Genomic DNA, 23,746 nt, shown 5'->3' with positions numbered 1-23,746 from the left:
CAGTGAAAAACGACCTATAATGTGTATCTCATAGACAAAAGAAACTATCACATGCACGGAACAAACTTGATGCTACAATATACTGCTATAATAAATCATTAGATGGAAAATATATTGTAAAATAAAAATGTGATTGCATTAACAACACATTTACTAGGAGAGCTGAGAGATATTCTACAAGAAACTTCTCGGATGATTATCTGTTGGGACAGTGGGGCAGAGAGTGTGGAGAGGCCACAGCAGAAGGTCTGCTAGAGTTCTGAGGATGAGACTGGGGTATTGGACTTCGTGGAGTGGAGTGGAGGTTAAGATCTGCAGTTAGCCTACTTGCTTCCCTGGTCAGAGTGGCCTGTGGTTCCCAGGTTGTGCCTGCTGGAGTTGGGGCCTGGGATAGGAGCAGAAAACCTGTGGGGTCTACCAGAGATGATGTTAATCCCGCATATAGAAGAAGAAAGACCACCGACCCAAATCATGGCCATATTAATAAAGCAATTAGTTAAAGCAAGCCTTTGTATTGCTGTACTCGGGCTGCCTTCCCCTATGGCAGGGTTCTAGAGGTCAGCATTGGACATGAGGAAGACAAGGTTTTTATAGCTCAGGGATAGGGTTTTTCCCAATTGGGAATTTGGCAGCAAAGATAGGTGGGGCTACAGGAGCAGAACATAAGCTTAGCAAGTGAGTCACGTCAACCTTTTGTGAAACTGAAAGATGTGATTGCAAGGTAGTTGTAGCAAGGAAGTCATAACAACATGTAGTCATAACCCTTTGAAACAGTGCCACAGTGTTTCTATTGCTGTGAAGAGACACCAAGACCAAGGCAACTCTTATAAAGGAAAACATTAAACTGGCTTCAGTCCATTATCGTAACGGAGGGAAGCATGGTGGCATGCAGGCAGGCATGGTGCTGGAGAAGGAGCTGAGAGTTCTACATCTTGATCTGCAGGCAGCGGAAGTGAATGCCACACCAGGCCTACCTTGAGCATATGAGAATTTGAAGCCAGCCCAACAGCAAAACACTTACTCCCACACTACTTCAAGGCTACACCTGCTCCAACAAGCCCATACCTCTTAATAGTGCCACTCCCTATTGTTGTGTGATATTTTGTTTGTGTTCTGTCAAATAAAGCTTGCTTGGAGTCAGAGGGCAGAGCTAGCCATTAGTCAACCATAGAGGTCTGGAAGACTGTACGGAAAGACAGGAAGTGATATGTGTCTCTGCATCTGTGATTATTATAGAAGCTTCTTTTGAATATATCCTTTTGACGTTGTGTAAGCCATTTTATTTCTTATTTATAAAGTTTCTGGGGGGTTGGGATACACTGGAGTGTAGAGTGTTTTTTGAGCACATGTACGTGCTTGGGTTTTTAGGATTTCAGCAGTGATTAAAAAGTAAAGAGCCCACTGAAGCAAGAGAGCTCACTGTATGCTGTGGGACTGTCAACTACCTGAGGGAAGGTCCTCTTTGTTCTCACACTGGAAATAGAATGTGTTGGAACTGCCACCTATGTCTACCAGTGGAAATTCATCTTAAGAAAAACAGGGGCCGGACAGATGGCTCATTAGCTAAGAGCACTGGATGCTCTCCCAAAGGACTTGATTCCAGCACCTATGTGGCAGCTCTCAACTGTCTGTAACTCCAGTTACTGGAGATGGAAGTCCTCTTCTGACTTCCATAGGTACCAGGTATATGTGTGGTGCACCGTCCTATATGAAGGCAAAGCACCACACACACAAAGATAAATGAATACTTTAAGAAAGAGAACAAAGCACAAGCCTTGTGTGAACAAAGCTCTTCCTGACAATTTGTAACCAGTTAAATAGAAGCAGCAGGAGCTTTAAGCCTCAAAACTTAAGAGTGGTGTTTTCAACATACAGAATATTGTTACTGCAATTTTATTCACTCTTTATAATGAGAATTCAGGTCAGTGTTTGTTACTTTGGATGTAGTTTTCAGTAACAACCATTTCATGAAGCTGTTTAAGTATAATTTAATTTGTGTAAAAATGTAAAATCTGTACATGTTTTTATGTGAGTACTCAGCCCATGATACAACTTTACATGGATCTACACCACAGATTTACAGACAAGAAGAGTAATGTCCAACGGATTCCAGTTCCATGAACTATCTGAACACTCAACAGGGAGTGATGTTCCTCTTTCCTGTAGTTCTACTGCCTTCCAATGACTGCAGGTGAGTGTACAAAATGCCTTAAAGATAGGCCAAGTGGGCTACAGAAAGGTTCCACAATCTCTTTTCTTCTGAAAACTGTAACAACTAAGTTTAACAGAGTAGGAATTAATAGCTCATTGTTTAGCATGCTTGACTAAACTGTACCAAGTGTTGGGGTCAATTGCCACAAAGGAAAAATACAACATACACTAAAAATTACATATTACTGCCATCATGGCATGAGTTCAAGTTCTACCATCCAAGGCCTAAATACTGATATGAGCCTTGTTTGCATCTTGTTAAAAATAAGGCCACAGCATTTAAGCATCCTCTCAGTCCCATCATCCTCTAGTGATATGCGGGTTCTAACGTTTGAGCTGTGTGCCAAGCAGGAAGTTCTTATTGATCCACAGCTTTAAAGTCATTTTTTAATTTTCTCCCAGTGTTTGAACAGAGATGTTCTGATCTAGAGAGAACGATAAAAAGATACTGCTTGAAGACTTTGTGGACAAAGAACCCGGAGGTCACACCCCTCCTAAAACAGGAAGCCGTTATTTTATCTTGAATGTGACCAATATAAAGAAAACCAAATAAGTTATGTTTTACTGCTTAAAATAAGGTGTGACTATAAATCAACAGTCTTTTAAAATTAAATTGTTTTGTGTACAATTACCATTTTGTATGGTCTTTTCCACTTAAAATTATCTTACATAGACTTCCCACAAAATGAATCTCTTAATATTTATCACGACACAGTTTTGCTCAGTCAGTTTCCTTTTCTAGACTTTCTTGATAGTATTACAAACTTTGTATTGTTGCAGACCAGTGGTTTGTTTTTGGTCCGAGGCAAGGTCTCACCATGCAATCCTGGCTGGTCTGGAAATTGCTATGTATTCTAGGGTGTCCTTGAATTCTTCTGCCTCCTGAGTGCTGGGGTTAAAGATATGTGCTACCATGCATAGCAACCAGGGTTTTTATTTTTTTCCCTTTAAGTTTCTTATTAAAGTCCTTTCCTAGCATAAGCAAAGGAATAGAGATCAATATGCTGTCCATCATTTGATATAAGAAACAGTCACTTTAAAGGCCTTCAAGCCTTCTGTTCCACAAGCAGAGAAACAGTTCACTCTAGTGCTGTGTGTATCGAGCCTTTTTTCTGTGTGTGACTTTCATTGGACTGCCAGCCCCAAAATAATGATACAGAGACTTATTGTTAATTATGGAAGCTTGGCCTTAGGCTTAGGCTTCTTCCCAATGACCTCTTATAATTTAAATTAACCTGGTTTTATTAATCATCGTTATGCCACATGATTCTTTAACTCTTCTCCATCTTTATGTCCAACTTCTTCTGTGTCTTTTTTTTTTAAATGGAGACTTTTTAAAAAGATATATTTTATATAATGTTCTGTCTGCATGTATGCCTACTCGCCAGAAGAGGGCACCAGATGTCATTACAGATGGTTGTGAGCCACCATGTGGTTGCTGGGAATTGAACTCAGGACCTCTGGAAGAGCAGTCAGTGCTCTTAATCTCTAAGCCATCTCTCCAGCCCTCCTCTGTGTCTTAATTGTTTCTCCTCTCAAGCCAGATTATAACCCTGAGTTCCTCCATCTGCACGAAGTCCCATCTATTCTCTTCTGTCTAACTATTGCCCATTCAGTTCTTTATTAAGCCAATCAGGTGCGTTAGGCAAGTGAGGCAAGATATGGACAATCTTCATGCAGTTTGAACAAATATTCTCAAACAGCTGTGGGTCAGGCTGGGATCTTCTTTATTCATCTTCACAGCCAGGTGAAGCAGAGCCATATGAAAGTTATGGGAGACAGCATAGTTATCTCCTCCACAGGGAAAGGGCTTGGTCCTGCTACAGAGATGGAAGTAGTAATGAGCTTGAATGCCTTGAGTTCTCAATGGTTAGACTTTAGAAAAAATTCAGCATACTCACTACCTAGACCAGTGTGAGGAAATAAGTGACAACCTTCCATTTCAGAGCTGAGGCCTCCTTGTTTTTGGTGATGTTCAAGACCCACCAATAGTCAGTAATACCAGGTACTATCACTACTGTTTTGGACATGGACCAAAAACACGTGGTTTGAAAGGAATTTGGTCCCCAAATGAAGTGTCACTATTCAGAGGGATGGCTTTATGGGAGGAATTATGTCACTGAGGGAGTGGGCTTTCAGCTCTTCTATGATCAAGCTACTCCCTGTGAGAAAATCTACTTCCTGTTGCCTGCTTATCAAAATGTAGCCAGCACTATATCAGCCTGCATGCTGCCATGGCTCCCACCAGGATGATAATGGACTGAACCTCTGAAAACATAAGCCACCCCAACTAAATGTTTTTTCTTTGTGAGAGTTTCATGGTCATGGTGTCTTTTCACAGAAATTGAAATCCCAACTAAGACAAGACATAAATCAATATTTTAAGCATAAATAAAGCTCATGTGAACAACTTTCCTGATATCAACAAAGGGTGTTGTCTTTCACTTGTCCAACCCATTTCCATGTTAGAGCACCAAAAGTCACTAGGAAGAAATGAGACTTTAAAAATGAAATTGACCCAAACGAACATATCCAACTGAGTGTTGTCTTCAGATGTCATCAGCTCAGGGAGCTGTGCACATTTTTAGACACAACACCACCAGAACCCGACAGCAGCATGCCCAGGATTGGCATAGGAGGGAAGCTTCCAAGTAATACAAAGTGCCAACCTTATCATCAAACCTATCTAATAATTTATTATAGCATTATAGTGTAGCATCAAACTTGTTGCACATATGTGATATTTTCTTTTGTCTATGAGATACACATTATTGGTCATGTTTTATTGTGTTTCCTGAGTTCCTATTTCTGAGTTATTCTTCTAAATGATTGCTTTGACCTGTCTTTCATATTAATGGCTTTTGAAAAGTGTGTGCTGATTTTTGGTTGATTCTATATAACCTCAAACACTAAGAGGATGAATAAAATATCTATGACCTGTGTAGGTGACATCAGAGGTAAATGAATACAACTGGCTATTTCATTGGTAGTGGCAAGTATTAGCATCAAAATGTCTTTTCTTCCTCTGGAGATGTTTATTACAGAAAGAAGTCATATTGAATCCCACCTGGAGGAAGTCATGTCAGGCAGAAATCAAGTTGCTTCAAAGGGCAGGTAGAAAGGGCAGGTCCTGGCTTAGGGGTCAGAATACAGGTTTTATTTTATCACCACTTCTACATTTGGCATTATAACTCTGACTTTAACCACCCCGTCTCTCTGTACTGGTGTTTCTTTAACTTTTCATGGGAGGATGTGAACAAAGGTCCACTCAGCCATATAAGACACCAATAATAGATCAAAGTAACAGTTCACCAAAGTCCACCACAGTGAACCAAGGAGTGTATTGGCTTTATTACATGTTAGGAGCCGGTGCATATGTAAGGAGCCGTTGGAAGCTGTGCGCATGCGCACTAGGTAACTTTGTAACTTTCCTGCCCTTAGTCTCTGCCCCTCCCATGACGTCATATGGTTCGATCAGCTGACGTCACATGGTCCGAGGGTTTCAGCCAGTTAGAATGTAACACTCCTGAGGCGACGGTTGCCAGCCTATATAAGGAGGGGTTTTTGGGCGTTCAGGGTCTCCATTTTGTAAGCTATGCTCTTCCTCTCAAGAGGCATTAAAGCTTTACTGCAGAAGGATCCTGATTAGTGTCCCCATGTCGTTTTTGCTGGCGAGGCGGTTAGGGCGGGACAATTACAGAGCATAGATAAGATGTTACTTAAAGAATCATGAGTAACCTAAACAGCTACTGCATCACTGCAATCCCCACCCATCAGGAATGACCACATCATGGAAGCTGCATCACGGAGTTTCCCCTCTCAGCTAACCTCAATAATCCCCCAGGGTCACTAGCAGTTGGGAAAGGGCAGAAGGGAATAATGGCTGGAATCCATGATGAGGGTCCTGGATCCTCCCTTCCTCTTCCTACTGGAAGAGCTGCTGACACTTCTGCTGTCATTGCCTGTCTATCCCTAACTAGTCTACTCCATCCATTTCCAAGGTGACCAGCAGAACTCTGTACACCAAGCAGATGATCATTTTCTGCCTGGAAGAGAAAGCCACAGGACAGCAGCTGGGATCTACACGTGCTAGAATGCACTCGACCACTGAGCTACACACCAGTCCTTCAGCTGTGCCTTGAGTGTCAAAGCCAGAGTGTCCAGTTCATCGTCTCCAGGGAGTGATTGTACCATTCTTCCTCTGGGTCTCCCTCCTGGGAAAGAAGAGTGCAGCATTGAAATGCTTTGTTAGATAGCCTTCTAACCTGTCCCAGTGTCCATGAGCTGCCAGGCAGCGCAGCCTCCAGATTCTCTTAGTGTTTCCCAGGTTGTAGGGCAAGACCCAGACTGCCTTTACTTGGTTTCTCTTTCTGTGGGCGATTGGGGATTTATTTCTTCACTTCTTAGATTCCTGTTCTTTATTTATGGGTTACATGTCTTGTACTTTCACATTGTTACTCTCTTTTCCATATGTTTTTATGTAAATTGGAATAGTTGGTGCCCCATGTCCAGTTTATTTGTTGAAACACAGGTTCCAAGTACATTCTACAGATATCGTGCACTCTGACAAAGCTTGGATCTTTGCAGTTGGTTTCCACTGTGGGGACACAGCCAAATACCTAACAGATTCACAGTCAACTTCCATCTTCATAGGCCTAAAGCCCACAGCACTCACCATGATTAATTCCTTCATCCTTGGAAACAAGATGCATAAATTATTAATTATGAACACATTGTGCATTCTTTTCCATTGTAATACAACAAAATTTTCTGAGATCTCTAAACAACCTAAAATCATGGCAAAATGCATATTTTCTACAAAAGGAGAGTGAAATCTCTGCCACAAATTATGTGTCCTTTCTCTTCTATTTTTAAGTCACTTACTATATCGAATGAAACAAAAATTATAATTGAAATTTGTCACTGCCTCTGACTCCAGCACCAGGAGAAATAACTTTTGAGACCAGAACCACCCACAGCCTTTGAAGTAGTCACACTGGATCATTGATAGTGGTTTGGCTCTGGATGCTGAGTAAATATTTGCCTATTCAACCCTTAAGATAGCACAAGTTCATAACTGTTCAAATGTTTATAATGAAAAGTCAGTTTAGTGAGCAGAATGCATGAAGCTGTATAGATAACAACTGTGTGTTCTGAACTCAGGCACAGAGGAGACAGCTAGTGACCTTTATCTGGAATCAGTCATTTTGAGTACCCCATATCCATCTCAGTGCCCATTATTAAAGAATCAAAATTGACCTGAAAAAAAATTGGCATTATTCTTGATTTTTAAATAGTATGCTCAACTAATGCCTTGGAGACACAACTGGCACTCTCTAAGGCCAAACAGAGCAGAACTTTCATTGTCGGGAATAAAGTTGACCATAAAGTTGGCATTTATATGACTTGGTAGCTTCCTTCCTAGTCTGATCCTGGGCTTGCTGCTGTGGGGTTCTGTGGTGTTGTGTCCAAGAATGTGCACAGCTCCCTGGGCTGATGACATATGAAGACAACACTCAGTTGGATATGTTCGTTTGGGTCAATTTCATTTTTAAACTCCCATGCTTCCTAGTGACCTTTTATGCTCTAACATAGAAATGGGTTTGGAGAGAATAAGACAAGACCCTGTTTGAAAGACATTAGGAAAGTTGTTCACATGAGCTTTATTTATTCTTAAAAATATTGTTTTTCTGTTGTCTTTGTTAGGGTTTCAATTGCTGTGAAGAAACACCATGACCATGGCAACTCTCCCAAAGGAAAAACATTAATTTGGGAAGGCTTAAATTTTCAGAGGTTCAGTCCATTATAATCCTGGTGGGGATCATGGTGGAATGTAGGCAGACACGGCACTGGCTACATCTTGATAAGCAGGCAACAGGAAGTAGACTCTCTCACTGGTAGTAACTTGATCATAAGAGACCTCAAAGCCTGCTTCCTCAGTTACATACTTCCTTCCACAAAGACACACCTCCAAATAATTCTACTTCCTTTGGGGGCCAGTTTCTTTCAAACCACCACCTCGGTTCAGGTCCAAAATGGTGATGATACTACCTGGGTTTTACTGCTATCTGGAAGGTCATCCTCCAGCAGAACAGGACTTTGAGAAGAATCCACAGTGTTGGTGTAAACTACACTTTTCTATGGGAGTTGTTTTAGGGAAACCACTCAGCCACTCTCTTGATGACTTCATTCTTTATTATGTGTTCTCTCATGTTCTTTCTCTTTTTTTTTCTACTGTGTACTTTCCCCCTCTGTGGCTTATATATCCCAATAAAGTTTTTCAGACAATCTATAATGAATACAGGTCAAAACATGTTTTTCATCTCCCTTGCGTGATTAAACATTTTATATATTACAGGTGAAAGAGACATTATCCCAAGAACCCACATAAATGCTGAAGGTTCCTGAAGTCACATCATTGAGAACATCACTACTTCCATCTCTGCATCAGGACCAAGCCCTTCCTTTGGGAAGAGATAACTATACTCTCTACCATAACTTTCTTGAGATTCTGCTTCACCCAGCTATGAAGATGAACAAAGAAGATCCCAAACACAGCTGTTTAGGGATATTTGTTTACACTGTGTGAAGATGTGTTTATGTTTCCCCTCACTTGCCTAAGGCACCTGATTAGCTTAATAAACACCTGAATGTCCAGTAGCTAAGCAGGAATGAGTAGGCTGGACTTTCTGACAGAGAGAAGAACTTAGGGTTATTATCTGGGTTGGCAGGAGAAGCCATTGAGACACAGAGGGAGTTGGACATACAGAGGTAAAGAGCCATGTGGCAGAAAGTAGACAGATAGCAACAGGTTAATTAATTTGTAGGAGCTAGTTGGGAACAAGCCTAAGCTGAAGGTCAAGCTCTCATAATGAATAATAAGACTGTGACATCATTCGGAGGCTGGCAGGCCAAAGAAAGCCCGACAAGAAATACTTGATACACACAGCACTGGTTTGAACTATTATTCTGGGTGTGGATTACAAAATTTGTAGGGGTTTAAAGTCACTGTTTCTTTTTCTTTTCTTCTTTTTTTTCTTTTGCATTAACCAGTTTATTAAATTGGGGGAGGGGGGAGTGAGAGGGTAAAGGAAGAGAGCATAGAGAAAGTCACTGTTTCTTATATCAAATGATGACCAGCGTATTGATCTTCTGTTCATTTCTTAATGCTAGGCAAGTACTTAAGTTACTTAAAAGAAAAAAAAAAACCCTGGGAGCTGTGCATGTTAGCACATGTACTCAGGAGGCAGAAGAGTTCAAGGACACCCTAGTCTACATAGAAATTTCCAGACCAGCCAGGATTGCACAGTGAGACCTTGTCTCTGAAAAAATCAGACCACTGGTTTGCAAAAATACACAATTTATAATACTATCAAGAAAGTCTAGAAAAGGAAACAGACTAATCAAAATTGTATCTCAAATACTAAGAGATTCATTTTGTGGGAAGGTCTGTGTAAGACAATTTTAAGTGAAAAAGACAATAGAAAATGATAAATGCACACAAACAACTTAATTTTAAAAGATTGTTGATTTATAGTCACACCATATTTTCAGCAGTAAAACACAACCTATTTGTTTTTATTTATATTGGTCATATTTAAGATAAAATGAAACGGGCTTCCTCTTTAGTGGTTCTATCCCCTGTTGTTTGTGATCGTCATTAAACAGTATCAATTCATCATTATCTACAGAACAGAAGGAACATCCCTATTCAAACACAGGGGGAAAATAAAAATGATTTTAAAGTTTGTGGATTATTAAGAACTCCCTGTTTTGCACCCAGCTCAAAGGTGCACCCCCCCACTCCCTACCACTAGAGGATGATGGGAGTTAAAAGATACTTAAATATCGTGGCTGGGCTGCTCTGGGCAGCTGCTGAGCTGATTCCCATGCAACATGAAGGCACTCCTCAGCCTGGGGTTCCTCTTGCTTTCTGTCACTGTTGGCTAATCAGTGTTGTATTCCTCAACCAATAAGAGAGACATATATACTTAGAAGAACACACTCATCAGTCCTTGGGGGAAATTATATATTGTGAAAATTAACATGGCACTCTCAATAGGGTCTATGTCCTCACCTACACTTAGCCAGCAGCTACATCCTCATTTACTCATAGCTTTTGCATATACCCTCATCTGCACACATCCAGCTGAATATCTCTTGGGTAATATTCAAATGCAAGTTGTCCAATATCTTTTGTCCCTAATAGGCCCTTGTCAAAGTAATTACTATATTATGAAACTTCTAGTCATTTTGACATGAAGACTTTACTACAGTGACAGCCAGATCCCTGTGTGTTGTTCTAGCATTTTTGCTGCCATCACTTCTTTTCCATTTGTCCATCTCACTCTGTATCTATAAAGGTTTTTTTTTTTTAAGCATTTTACAGTGCACTAGAAACATCATACTTTTTAAATTATTTTCAGCTTCAAAAATACAGTATTTTTTTCAATTTTGTTTTATGTGTATGGACGTTTTACATACACACATCTGTACCATATACATCAGTGCCCTAAGAAGCCATAAGAGTGCACCAGATGCCCTGGGACTTGAGGTACCGATAAGTGTAAACTGTGATGTGTTCACAATGGACCCGGGGTCCTTTAGAAGGGCAAACAGCATACATGCATTTTTAGGAAACACTTTCTTAGTAATTTTTCCTTGGTCTAACAATATAAAGCTGGCTAAATCTGAACATACTCTGCAGCCTTTTGTTCCCCACTCCTGTTTTCAGAATCATTGAAAATGACACCACTGATTTTGTAGCCTGTGAAGCCTGTAGTGAGGGACCCACAAGACATGGTTTAAGTTTTAACAAGGAAAACTTGCTACCCTGTTGCAGATACATGCAGTATGTCACTCTATCCTTGAACAAATTATTCATGGCAACTCTTGGAGAGTCTTACTCTTTTTTTATGTTCTTTTTTTAAAAATTTATTGATAATGTATACAACATTCTGCTTCCATGTATATCTGCACACCAGAAGAGGGCACCATATCTCATTATAGATGGTTGTGAGCCACCATGTGGTTGCTGGGAATTGAACTCAGGACCTCTGGAAGAGCAGTCGGAGCTCTTAACCTCTGAGCCATCTCTCCAGCCTGAGTCTTATTCTTTTACATTATCCTTCTTTTAAGCACAACCTGGGCAATTAATATCCATTCAATTAATAGCAATATCAGGGTCTAACTCATGACCATGTTGTATGACAGATGCAATATTTTGTTTTTCTAGAACATTTGAGGTGTAATTATTATAAAGAGGATGGGAAGGGGTGCTATGAAATGCTATTTCTGGCCACAACATGGCTGTTGGACCCATAAATTCTCAACAGCAGTGGCTTTCTGCTCAAGACTGGGTCCATTAGCATTTCATGCTGGGTGAGGGAGGGGTGTGTGAGGCCCCACTTCTCCCAGAGGAGCTCTCAGCAGTTAAAGGTTCATGGGGAAGGTGAGGGGAGAAGCCACATTCCTCAGTGGTGTAAGGGACTGGTAATTAATTGCCCTTGCTCAAGCGAGTAACACCACCCATGTTAATGCAGCAACCCTAATCCATGCCATGGGCACACATACACAAAAGCACTACTTGGAGGCCCAAGGCTGACATTTGGTGCCTCTCTCAGTTGCTCTCCACAGTACACTTTGAGGCAGGTTCTCTCATTAAACAAAGAGCTCACATTATACTTGGAGGCAGGGTCTCTCACTAACCAAGGATGTCACTGTTTAGGTTTGTCTGACTAACCAGCTTGCTCTAGGGATTCCATGTCTCCACACCCCATGTGCTAGGACTCCAGGTATGCCACCATGTCACATGGCATTGTGCATGGGACCTGGGTAATCCAACTGTGAGCCTCCATGTCTGCACAGGAAGCACTTTACCTGCTGAGCCATCACAGCAGCCCGGATTTTAATTGAGAGGCAAAAGGGACAAAGAGTCTCAGACAGCTGACTTCAAAATGGATATATATCCAAGGATGACACTGAACTTCTGCTCCTCCTGATTCTACCTCTTGGGTGCTGAGATTATAGGTATGCACCACCATCCTAGTTTTATGAAGCCTGAGGATCTAATCCGAGACTTTGTGCACACCGGGTAAACATTCTACTGCCCAGAGCTGCAGTTTAATCTTCAGGAATAGTTATCCATTATCTCTGGGATTAATGTCGAAATCCCACTGTAGTTGGGATTATCAGTTTCTGGTCCAGCTTCCTCCAGATGCATTTTCTTCCCAGGCACTTTGCACTGCTTTACACATCTTCCTCGGCCTCCTCTTGCTTCTAGACCTCACCACACATGGTTTTGTTCCCATCATGCCCCACTCTCTCAGTGTCTGAAAATTGGCTAACTCTAATATGTAATCTGAAACTTGGGGTACCTCCCTCACAGGACTGTCACTATGTTTGTCTCCCATAAACACTGCAACTCTTTCTGTAAAGCTCATCACATCCATGAATTGTGTTCCAGTCAGCATGATGAACTTCCCATAACTGCTGCTAGGACAAGGATGATGTGTGCCTAGTTCCTTCCTCAATGAGAAGTCTGGGCATAGGGCATGGCTAGCTCAGTTATGCAGCTACATTAACACTTAAGAATCTCTATTTCCCACTACAGTGATGGGAATAGTCTTGCCAGTCCAGTTAGGTAGGAGAACCAAAAAGATAACTGTCTGTGTTTCAAGAATCAGAATCAGACAACAGACATCAGAGTCACTGGACAGGAGAATCCAAAGCTCTTCATGGATCTCCTGCTTATACCTATGTCTGTTCTTTTAAAGAGCCTTTTGATTCTTGTATCTGAAGGTCCCTCTCTAATCCATATGCCGATCCAATTAATCTAGAATGTGGTTCAACATGCTACTTGGACATTTGTGTATAATGTCTCCTAATGCAGGAGTACAGATCCTAGCCTCTGGTCAAGGACCAGAATCTGATGAGCACAGGATGAGGGTAAAGAGGGAGAGGAGACTCCAGGGCATCCCAGTCCAACTGAAAAAGCTAGACCTGAGGGTAATGTCCCAATTTTGTGGGCCTCTACCTCCCTTTGCCTCCTGTCCTGTGGAGCCCTTTCTTTCATATACAGTAACAAAAGGCAGGGAATGATAGATCATGGCCTGCCGCTCTTCATATGGTTACAGTAACAGTCAAGGCAGCCACACCTTCCCATAAGCTTGGGTTGTTATCTCTCTTTATCTGTAACAACAATGTAAAGTAGATATTCTCTCTTTGTCTCTGCCTCTTCAAGCAGGCACAGCCCTGATGCTCACCCACACCCTTGAGTTATGGCCTCATATCTCACAGTAAAGCCTTGTGTCTTAGAACCCCACCCCCTCTGGAAACTTGTAAAAGTGAGGACTTCTGTGTGTTCCCTGTACTCTTTCCTCTAATCCATCCTGAGATGGATTCCTTTTGGTGGTGGCAGGCATTATCAAGAAGACCTGTTTACCTGAAATACATCTTAGCAGCTGTGTGTACCAGCCATCTTCCTTATCCAACAGTTATCACTACCGTCCATGGCTAGGTGCCATGAAGAGAAGCCAGACACAAGAACCTGCTAGCCTAGAGTAAGGAAGGGGACAGTGAGGAGAAGAGTAAATAGCAGAGAATGGTTCTTTCTGGAGGCCCCTGGGTGAACTTCAGAGCACCAGTGGGGTCCCTGTCTGTGGACCAGGTGGAACAGAACACAGGGAATAAGGAAACAGCAGAAGGGCAGGCCCAGGGAGAGTGGGTGCAGGCAGCCCCAGGAGCAGAGAATTCTCTCATGTGCCTGGGGCAAATGCACAGCACAGGCCAACTAGGCTGCTGCTGCTTAGGCTGCATTGTCAGTCACAGGTTTGCAAGGTGTTAATCTGTTGTTGGTTTTTGTGTGTTTGTTTGCTAGAAACTGGCACAGTATGGGCTGTGTGGTAGAAGTGACAGTGTTACTCAGGCCACTGGGGTATGTTTAAAGATCATTTCTGTCAGTGTTAATCTGTGTCCTGATGGAGAAAGTACAATAGGAGTCACATTGTAGCGTGGGGTGAACATAGGTGATGTCCAGAGAAGGGATGGTGTCTGAAGAGGAAATTCTCTGCTTCCTTTTATCCAATTTTCATTGAGCAGGAGTTTTAACTGAAGAGACATTGGTCACTAAAGCCCCAGAAAGTGATCATTAATCTCCACAAGAAATGATACCGGTTTTGGATTTGGCACACTCAAATTCTATGCTGTTTCCTAGCAACCCAGGCATCAGGTACCATCAAAATGGAATTTGTGGTTTAGGGCTAAGCCCTTTTGCTTGTTCCCACAACAAGTCCCCTGAGCCAGGAGCCAAGAAGCAGCTACATGAGGTTTGTCTGTGTCAGGGGGGACTGCAATCAGAAAGTAGGTCATTTTCATGCAGTTTCTCATGCCCAGGTCATCTTAATATTAATATAAACAGAGAAGCAGTATTTTATAAACAAACACAAAAAGTGGTCATCTGAATTACAGTGAAAAAAGACTATGAATATAAAGTACCATTGCAAGACAAAAAACAAACAAACAAACCACTTTTCCTGTGCAGGAATTTTCAAGTATCTCAAGAAACTACAGTAAAACAAAACCAAAAAACCCTAAAAGAAAAAAACAGGGGAGGTCTCAGGGTAAACCCAGTCTGTGCCTGCAACAGACACTCAGTGGTTATTGTTGAAGGTGAGATCATCATTCAGAAGCAGTAGGCTCCTCCCCCAAGCTTATTGTTCTCCAAGCCAGGCAGTGTATGCTCAGTTTGCCCAACAAATATGCGCCCTCCAGGAAGCTTCTTGTCATTGCCCAGAGCCTCATGTAGACATGTAGCTACATAGATGTAGAACATCTCTTAGCTACCCAATAAATGTGTTCTTAATGCAACCACATCTTTTATTTTAAAATATATTTCATATTTTCTTTCCAATGATTTATTATAGTATTATAGTGTAGCATCAGGCTTGTTCCGTGCATGTGATATTTTCTTTTGTCTCTGAGAAACACATTACTGATCATGTTTTATTGTATTTCCTGAGCTCCTATTTTCTGAGTTCTTCTTTCTTTTTTTATTTTTTAAGGACCCATCCATACACACAGACACATAAAAACTGAAAATATCTTAAAGTATAGTTTCCAATATCTTGTATTCCTAGAGGACAGTTTGTCTTTAGTCCCACAGTCTGAGTTCCTCACACAGGCTTGGTTGGAGGTCGTGGGGCAGCACTTGCAGGTCTGCAGAGTCTCTGGCCCTGTTGGATTCCATGAGAAAAATTCCTAACTGCTCTGTTGACACTAACTCGTGAAGTCACATAGCACATGTAGCTGATGCATAAAGATGTACACGACACCAATGCATAGCTGTCTCTGGCAGCTGCAGCCTCTACTGTTTCCAGTGACAAACTTAATGACTGTGACCTTGGACATACCTTAGGGCACAGTTGATGAAATGAATATGTGTGTGTGACCTTAGTCTTTCCCATAGAACTCACCACTCTTCCTTGAGTGTGGGAGCTTGAGAGAGCTCATCCTCTACTTCTTTTTTTTTTTTAAGATTTTATTTATTTATTATGTATACAACATTCTGCTTCCATGTATATCTGCACACCAGAAGAGGGCACCAGATCTCATAACGGATGGTTGTGAGCCACCATGTGATTGCTGGGAATTGAACTCAGGACCTCTGGAAGAGCAGTCAGTGCTCTTAACCTCTGAGCCATCTCTCCAGCCCTTGAGTTCTTCTTTCTAAATGATTGCTTTGACCTGTCTTTCATATTAATGGCTTTTGAAAAGTATTTGGTGAATTTTGGTTGATTTTACTAACCTCAACCAATAAGAGGCTAAATAAAAAAATATCTGTGACCTGTGTAGGTGACATCAGAGACAAATGAGTACAACTGGCCAATTCATTGGTAATGGCAAATATTATCATCAAAATGACTTTTCTCCTCATTGAGATGTTTTTCACAGAAAGAAGTCATATTGAATCCCACCTGGAGGATGTCATGTCAGGCAGAAATGAGTTGCTTCAAAGGGCAGGTAGAAAGGGCAGGTCCTGGCTTAGGGGTCAGAATACAGGTTTTATTTTATCACCACTTCTACATTTGGCATTATAACTCTGACTTTAACCACCCCGTCTCTCTGTACTGGTGTTTCTTTAACTTTTCATGGGAGGATGTGAACAAAGGTCCACTCAGCCATATAAGACACCAATAATAGATCAAAGTAACGTTTCACCAAAGTCCACCACAGTGAACCAAGGAGTGTATTGGCTTTACCTACAGAGCATAGATAAGATGTTACTTAAAGAATCATGAGTAACCTAAACAGCTACTGCATCACTGCAATCCCCACCCATCAGGAATGACCACATCATGGAAGCTGCATCACGGAGTTTCCCCTCTCAGCTAACCTAATTGTACTCAATAATCCCCCAGGGTCACTAGCAGTTGGGAAAGGGCAGAAGGGAATAATGGCTGGAATCCATGATGAGGGTCCTGGATCCTCCCTTCCTCTTCCTACTGGAAGAGCTGCTGACACTTCTGCTGTCATTGCCTGTCTATCCCTTACTAGTCTACTCCATCCATTTCCAAGGTGACCAGCAGAACTCTGTACACCAAGCAGATGATCATTTTCTGCCTGGAAGAGAAAGCCACAGGACAGCAGCTGGGATCTACACGTGCTAGAATGCACTCAACCACTGAGCTACACACCAGTCCTTCAGCTGTGCCTTGAGTGTCAAAGCAGAGTGTCCAGTTCATCGTCTCCAGGGAGTGATTGTACCATTCTTTCTCTGGGTCTCCCTCCTGGGAAAGAAGAGTGCAGCATTGAAATGCTTTGTTAGATAGCCTTCTAACCTGTCCCAGTGTCCATGAGTGCCAGGCAGTGCAGCCTCCAGATTCTCTTAGTGTTTCCCAGGTTGTAGGGCAAGACCCAGACTGCCTTTACTTGGTTTCTCTTTCTGTGGGCGATTGGCCATTTATATCTCCACATCTAAATTATTGTTCTTCATTCATGGGTTACATGTCTTGTACTTTTTATTGTTACTGCCTTTTCCATGTATTTTTATGTAAATTGGAATAGTTGGTGCCCCATGTCTAGTTTATTTGTCCAAACACAGGTTCCAAGTACATTCTACAGATATCATGCATGTGGCAAAAGTTGGTTTCCACTGTTGGGATATAGTCAAATATCTGACAGATCCACAGTCAACTTCCATCTTCATAGGCCTAAAGCCCACAGCACTCACCATGATTAATTCCTTCATTCTTGGAAACAAGATGCATAATTATTAATTATGAACACATTGTGCATTCTTTATTGTAATACAACAAAATTATCTGAGATCTCTAAACAACCTAAAATCATGGCAAAATGCATATTTTCTACAAAAGGAGAGTGAAATCTCTGCCACAAATTATGTGTTCTTTCTGCTCCCTTTTTAAGTCACTTGCTCACTATATCAAATGAAACAAAAAGTATAGTTGAAATTGGTCACTGCTTCTATTCCTGTGCCAGAAGAAATAACTTTAGAGATCAGAACCACCCCCGGTCTTGAAGTAGTCACACTGGATCATTCATAGTGGTTTGGCTCTGGATGCTGAGTCAATATTTGCCTATTCAATCCCCAAGAGAGTACAAGATCATAACTGTTCAAAGGTTTATAATGAAAAGTCAGTTTAGTGAACAGAATGTATGAAGCTGTACAGATAACAACTGTTTGTTCTGTGCACTGGGTGAGGAAGTGCACAGAGAAGACAGCTAGTGACCTTTATCTGGTTTCGGTCATTTTGAGTTCCCCAAATCCATCATAATGCACATTATTAAAGAAGCAAAATTAATCTGAAAAGAGTGGCATTGTTGATGTTGAATAGGCTTCTCAAACGTCTTGGAGACACAATTGGCACTCTCTAAGGCCAAACAGAGCAGAACTCTCAGTATTGGGATTAAAGTTGAGATAAAGTTGGCATTTTGTGTGACTTGGTAGCTTCCTTCCTAGGCTGATCCTGGGCTTGCTGCTGTGGGGTTCTGTGGTGTTGTTTCCAAGAATGTACACAGCTTCCTGAGCTGATGACATATGAAGACAACACTCAGTTGGATATGTTTGTTTGGGTCAATTTCATCTTTAAATGTTTTTTTAAATAATTTTTTATTTTATTTGCATGCATGTCTGTGTGAAGGTGTTAGACTTGTAGTTACAGACAGTTGTTAGCTGCCATGTGGGTGCTGGGAATTGAACCTGGGTCCTCTGGAAGAGCAGTAAGTGCTCTTAACTACTGAGCCACCACTCCAGCCCCCAGTCTTCAAATTTCCATACCTAGCGTCCTTTTATGCTCTAATATGGAAAAAGGTTGGGAGGGAGGAAGATATGACCATGTGTGAAGGATACTAGGAAAGTTGTTCACATGAGCTTTGTTTATACTTAAAATATTGATTTATTGGTTGTCTTAGTTAGGTTTTCAATTCCAGTGGAGAGACACCATGACCATGGCAACAATCACAATGGAAAAACTTTTATTTGGGGTAGCTTATATTTTCAGAGGTTCAGACCATTCTCATCATGGCAGGAGGTATGGAAGCATGCAGTTTAATATAGTGCTGGCTACATCTTGATATGCAGGCAACAAGAAGTAGACTGTCTCACTGGAAGTAGCTTGATCATAGGAGATTTCAAATCCCAACTCCACAGTGACACACTTCCTCCAACAAAGTCACACCTTCCAATAATGCCACTCCCCTTGGGGGCCATTTTACTTCAAATCATTACCTGGGTCCACAACCAAAATGGAGGTGACACTACCTTGGATTCTTGCCTTTTGGGTGGGTCTTGAATACCACCACAAAAAACAAGGAGGCCTCATCTTTGATAGTAAAGGCTGACCCTTATTTCCTCACACTGGCCTGAGTGGTGAGCATGCTTATGGATTTCCTGAAGTTCCACCATTGAGAGCAAAATGGATCCAAGTTCATTATTACTTCCATCTCTGCATCAGGACCAAGCCCTTTCCCTGGGGACAAGATAACTCTACTTTCTCCCATAACTTTCATGGGACTCTGCTTCCACCCAGTTATGAAGATGAACAAAGAAGATCCCAACTTGGCCCATAGCTGTTTGGGATATTAGTTTACGCTGTATAAGGGTGTGTTTATGTTTTGTCTCACTTTCTTAACACACCTGATTGGTTTAATAAAAAGCTGAATGTCCAATAGCAAGGCAGGAGGGAATAGGTGGGACTACCAGGAAGAGAGAGGAACTCAGAGTTAGTATCTGGTGTGGCAGAAGCCATGGAGACACAGAGGAAGTTAGACATATAGAGGAAAGGTAAAGAGCACGTGGCAGAAGGTAGACTAATAGAAACAGGTTAATTTAAGTTGTCAGAACTAGTTGGGAATAAGCCTAAGCCAAAGACCAAGTTTTCATAATTAATATAAGTCTGTGTCATTATTTGGTGGTTGGCTGGCCAAAGACAGTCCACAAGAAAGACTAGAAACACACAGCACTGGTTTGAAGTGTTACTCTGGGTGTGGACCAGAAAGCGTGCAGGGTTTTAAAGTCACTGTTTCTTGAATCAAGTGATGACCAGTATATTGATCTTCTATTCCTTCACTTATGCTAGGAAAGAAGTTAAAAAGTAATTTTTTTGGGGGGGGGGATTTGAGACAGGGTTTCTCTATGTCTTTGGAGGCTGTCCTGAAACTAGCTATTGTAGACCAGGCTGGTGTCAAACTCACAGAGATCTGTCTGCCTCTGCTTCCCGAGTGCTGGGATTAAAGGCGTGTGCCACCACCACCAGGCCTTAAATAAGTAACTTAAAAGAAAAAGAAAAGAACCTGGTTGCTGTGGATGGTAGTACATATTTTTAACCCCAACACTCAGGAGGCAGAAGAGTTCAAGGATACCCTACTGTAGATAGCAATTTCCAGACCAGCCTGGATTGCACAGTGAGACTTTGTCTCTGAAAAAAAAACAAAACAAAACAAAAAAAACAGACCACTGGTTTACAACAATACACAATTTATAATACTATCAAGAAAGTCTAGAAAAGGAAAAGGAAACTGATTAAGCAAACACATGACAATAACTACTAAGAGATTCATTTTATGGGAAGGTCTATGTATGATAATTTTAAGTAGAAAATACAATTCAAAATGACAAATGCACTAAAACAATTCAATTTTAAAAGATTGTTGATTTATAGTCGCACCTTATTTTAAGTAGTAAAACACAACCACTTTATTTTTAAGTAGTAAAACACAACCACTTTATTTTTCTTTATATTGGTCATATTCAAGATAAAATAAAATGAGCTCCCCGTTTTAAGGGGGAGTGACCTCCTAGTTCTTTCTGAGCCAAGTCCTTTAACAGTCTTGTTGCATTGTTCTCTATAGACCAGAACATCCCTATTCAAACATTGGGAGAAAATAAAAAATGATTTTAAAATTTGTGGATCAATAAGAACTCCTTGCTTTGCACACAGCTCCAAGGGGGGGGGAGCCCCCACAACACTAGAGGATGATGGGAGTTAAAGGATGTTTAAATACTGTGGCCAGACTACTCTGGACAGCTGCTGAGCTGATACCTGGCAACATGAAGGCTCTCCTCACCCTGGGGTTCCTCTTGCTTTCTGTCACTGTCCAGGCCAAAGTCTATGACCGATGTGAGTTCGCCAGAACTCTAAAAAGTCATGGAATGGATGGCTTCTTGGGAATCAGCCTGGCAAACTGTAAGTCTCCTCTTCTTGACCCCTCCAGATAAGCACCCCCTACAGAACAGGTACAAGGAGCAATGAGTGAGCAGAGAGGGAGCTGGAGTCAATAGGCATCTAGGATTCTTGTGTGTTTGACTTGGTTTGATTAAAAACATCAGCATTTGTCTTCTTCCTCAGAGATACTGGGATGAGGGCATGGGAGGGGCATCTGTGCCAGGCTCAGGCAACAGGACCTGAGGTACTCTTGGAGTGTCAATGGGTTTTTCAGTTGCTACAGACTCAATAGTCTACAGGGGTCTGGGAAAAGAGGGGAGGACCACTCATTCAGAACTTGAGTTCTGAGAACCTGAAGTGACTGGGTATCTGTCTTCTTTTCTCTTACCATGGCATGGACCTTAAAGAGAAAAATTTGAAATTTTTGAACTTCCTATATAGGGTAGTGGGGTCCTATTACCTCTGCTTTCGGCTCAGTTGAGGTCTACTGAATCTGAATGTAAACAATTTGTTGCATGGATAGATGGATTTATGGATGTTCAAATTTATTGCCCTCAGAGATTCTCTTTGGGGTACTTGAAAATTTTCACTTGCTTACACATACAGCAGTTCTACCTACTTGAAAGGCAGAGGCAGGAGGATTACTTGAGACCAAGGACTACCCTGAGTAACACAGCCAAACCTGGCCTGAGCTAGTGGTAGCTTACTTTATAATTTGATCATATGTTTGTATTTATAATGTAAATCACTTGTAAAATACTGAAAGACCAAAGAGTTAATTTTGATATCCAGTATACATCATTTTGTGTTGCTGCTTATTGATGAATATTCTTTTTATTTTCAGGGGTGTGTTTGGCTCAGCATGAGAGTAGCTTTAACACAAAAGCTACAAACTACAACCCTGGATCCAGAAGCACAGACTATGGGATATTTCAGATCAATAGCAAATACTGGTGTAATGATGGCAAAACCCCAGGAGCAGTGAATGCCTGTGGGATATCATGCAGCGGTAAGACAAGGCGGGTTTAGAGGGACAGCAAACAACCCACCTGCTCTTATGTGCAAGAGCAGAGATTCTGTGCAGGAGACATAACACTGAAGGAAGCATCAGGACCCTGGGAGACTGTCTTGACTGTTAGAAAGTCATTGTTAATCACACCAAAATTAGCCAAGGAAGACGTTAGGCTTAGGACATAGTCTGGTGATGCCCTGCCTGCCAATCAGAGGGCCCTTTATTCTACCTCCAAAATTCACTCAATGAATAAACAGAGCCTGGGAAGATAGCTCAGACAGAACATCCCATAAGCCAATGTTTGACCCTTAGCACTCACATAAAAGCTGAGTTTGGTGGCATGCATTTGTAAGACCTGCACTGGGGAGTCTGACACAGGCAGATCCATAGGGCTAAGTGGTCAACCAGCATAGCCTAATCTGTAAGCCAGTTCCAATGGAAGACCCTATTTTAGAATAAATGTAGACTACTTCTAGGGAACAGCTCCTGACTTCTACATATACAAACACACACGTGCAGGTTCACTGGTGCACATACCACCACACACAGAGACAGACATGTTAAAATAGTAGAAAATTAACAATAAAGATATGGTATTATATTTTTCAAACCCATACTCAACACGCACTCACCTATACATGGACACATAATTACAATTAAGAAAATTAAGCATTTTAAAAAGATTGTCGTTTGTAACACATGAAATTTCTGTGATGTGTAAGTCGACTTATTGGTGTTTGTTCTGAATTTTCCATTCTAGTTCTTTACTTAATGGTAGTTAGGGATATTGTTATAGTATCATTTTTGACTGAATGAATTTTGTTATAAAGATTTCTAACAAACAAATGAAGATATTACTATAATAAAGACCATATGACAGGGTACCAAGAAGTCCTGGCATTTTGTCCAGCTGGCTTCTATGTGCATGTACTGATGCACTCTTTGTGTTGAGAGATCTTAGGGTGAATTACAATACCACATTTTGTTTTTAAACTCTTGAGTTTGCATGTCCAAACAATCTAATTCATAGATATTATTTCATCAAATAAATAAATATTTATTTAAGATGAAACTTATTGTTAACAAGAAAACAAACAAACAAACAAACAAAGATTCCTATCAGGATTGAGTCCTGAGATGGTAGAACTTAAACTCATTCTATGAAGGAAGTAATATGTAAGCTCTAGTGTATGAATAAAATTGTCTGATATTGCTCTATTTCTCCAGTGTGGGAATTGAACTCAAGACTTGCTACATTTTAGTCAAGCACACTATACAATGAACTATTAATTTCTACTCTGTTATACTGGGTTGTTAAAATTTTCAAGAGAAAAGAGATTGTGGAACTTTTGTGTAGCCCACTTGGCCTGTCTTTAAGGCATTGTGTACACTCACCTGCAGTCATTGGAAGGCAGTAGAACAACAGGAAAGAGGAACATCACTCCTTGTTGAGTGCTCAGAGAGTTGATGGAACTGGGAACCTTTGGACATTTCTCTTCTAGTCTGTAAATCTGTGCTGTAGGTCCATGTAAAGTTGTATCATGTACACGTATACTCACAAAAATCATGTACAGATTTTACATCTTTTCAGATTTTAAATTTTGCACAAATTAAATTATAATTGCATAGTTTCATGAAATATTTATTACTGAAAACTACATCCATAGTAACAAATACTGACCTGAATTCTCATTTTAAAGAATGAATAAAATTACAGTAGCCAAATTCTGTATGTTGAAAACACCACTCTTAAGTCTTGAGTCTTAAAGTACCTGGCTACTTTTATTTTCCTGGTCATTAAGTGTCAGGAAGAGCTTTATTCACACAGGGTTGTGCATTG

The 23,746-nt window shown here is 41.1% G+C and overlaps 1 protein-coding gene across 9 annotated transcripts in view; it reads left to right on the top strand.

The window, feature by feature from the left end:
• Window positions 1-23,746, top strand: part of LOC113832969 (lysozyme C-2-like) — a 32,412-nt gene that overhangs the window by 7,711 nt on the left and 955 nt on the right. For 4 of the 9 annotated variants that reach the window (XR_004771791.1, XR_004771792.1, XR_004771790.1 and 1 more), the window contains 2 exons: window positions 2,076-2,191; window positions 8,570-8,732. Coding sequence is in view for 1 of the 9 variants with exons in the window: in XM_035451002.1 (XP_035306893.1) it covers window positions 20,705-20,915; window positions 21,739-21,903 (376 nt within the window). In the remaining 8 variants the exon portion in view is untranslated. Of the gene's footprint in view, window positions 1-2,075; window positions 2,192-2,613; window positions 2,843-6,212; window positions 7,370-8,569; window positions 8,733-10,590; window positions 10,620-20,172; window positions 20,916-21,738; window positions 21,904-23,746 lie in introns of those variants that run through there. The other 5 variants (XR_004771793.1, XR_004771796.1, XR_004771794.1 and 2 more) reach the window with 5 other exon arrangements.

This window comes from Cricetulus griseus (genome assembly GCF_003668045.3).
Source record: "Cricetulus griseus strain 17A/GY chromosome 1 unlocalized genomic scaffold, alternate assembly CriGri-PICRH-1.0 chr1_0, whole genome shotgun sequence".
Lineage (NCBI taxonomy): Eukaryota > Metazoa > Chordata > Mammalia > Rodentia > Cricetidae > Cricetulus > Cricetulus griseus.
This window is presented reverse-complemented; position numbering and strand designations above follow the sequence as displayed.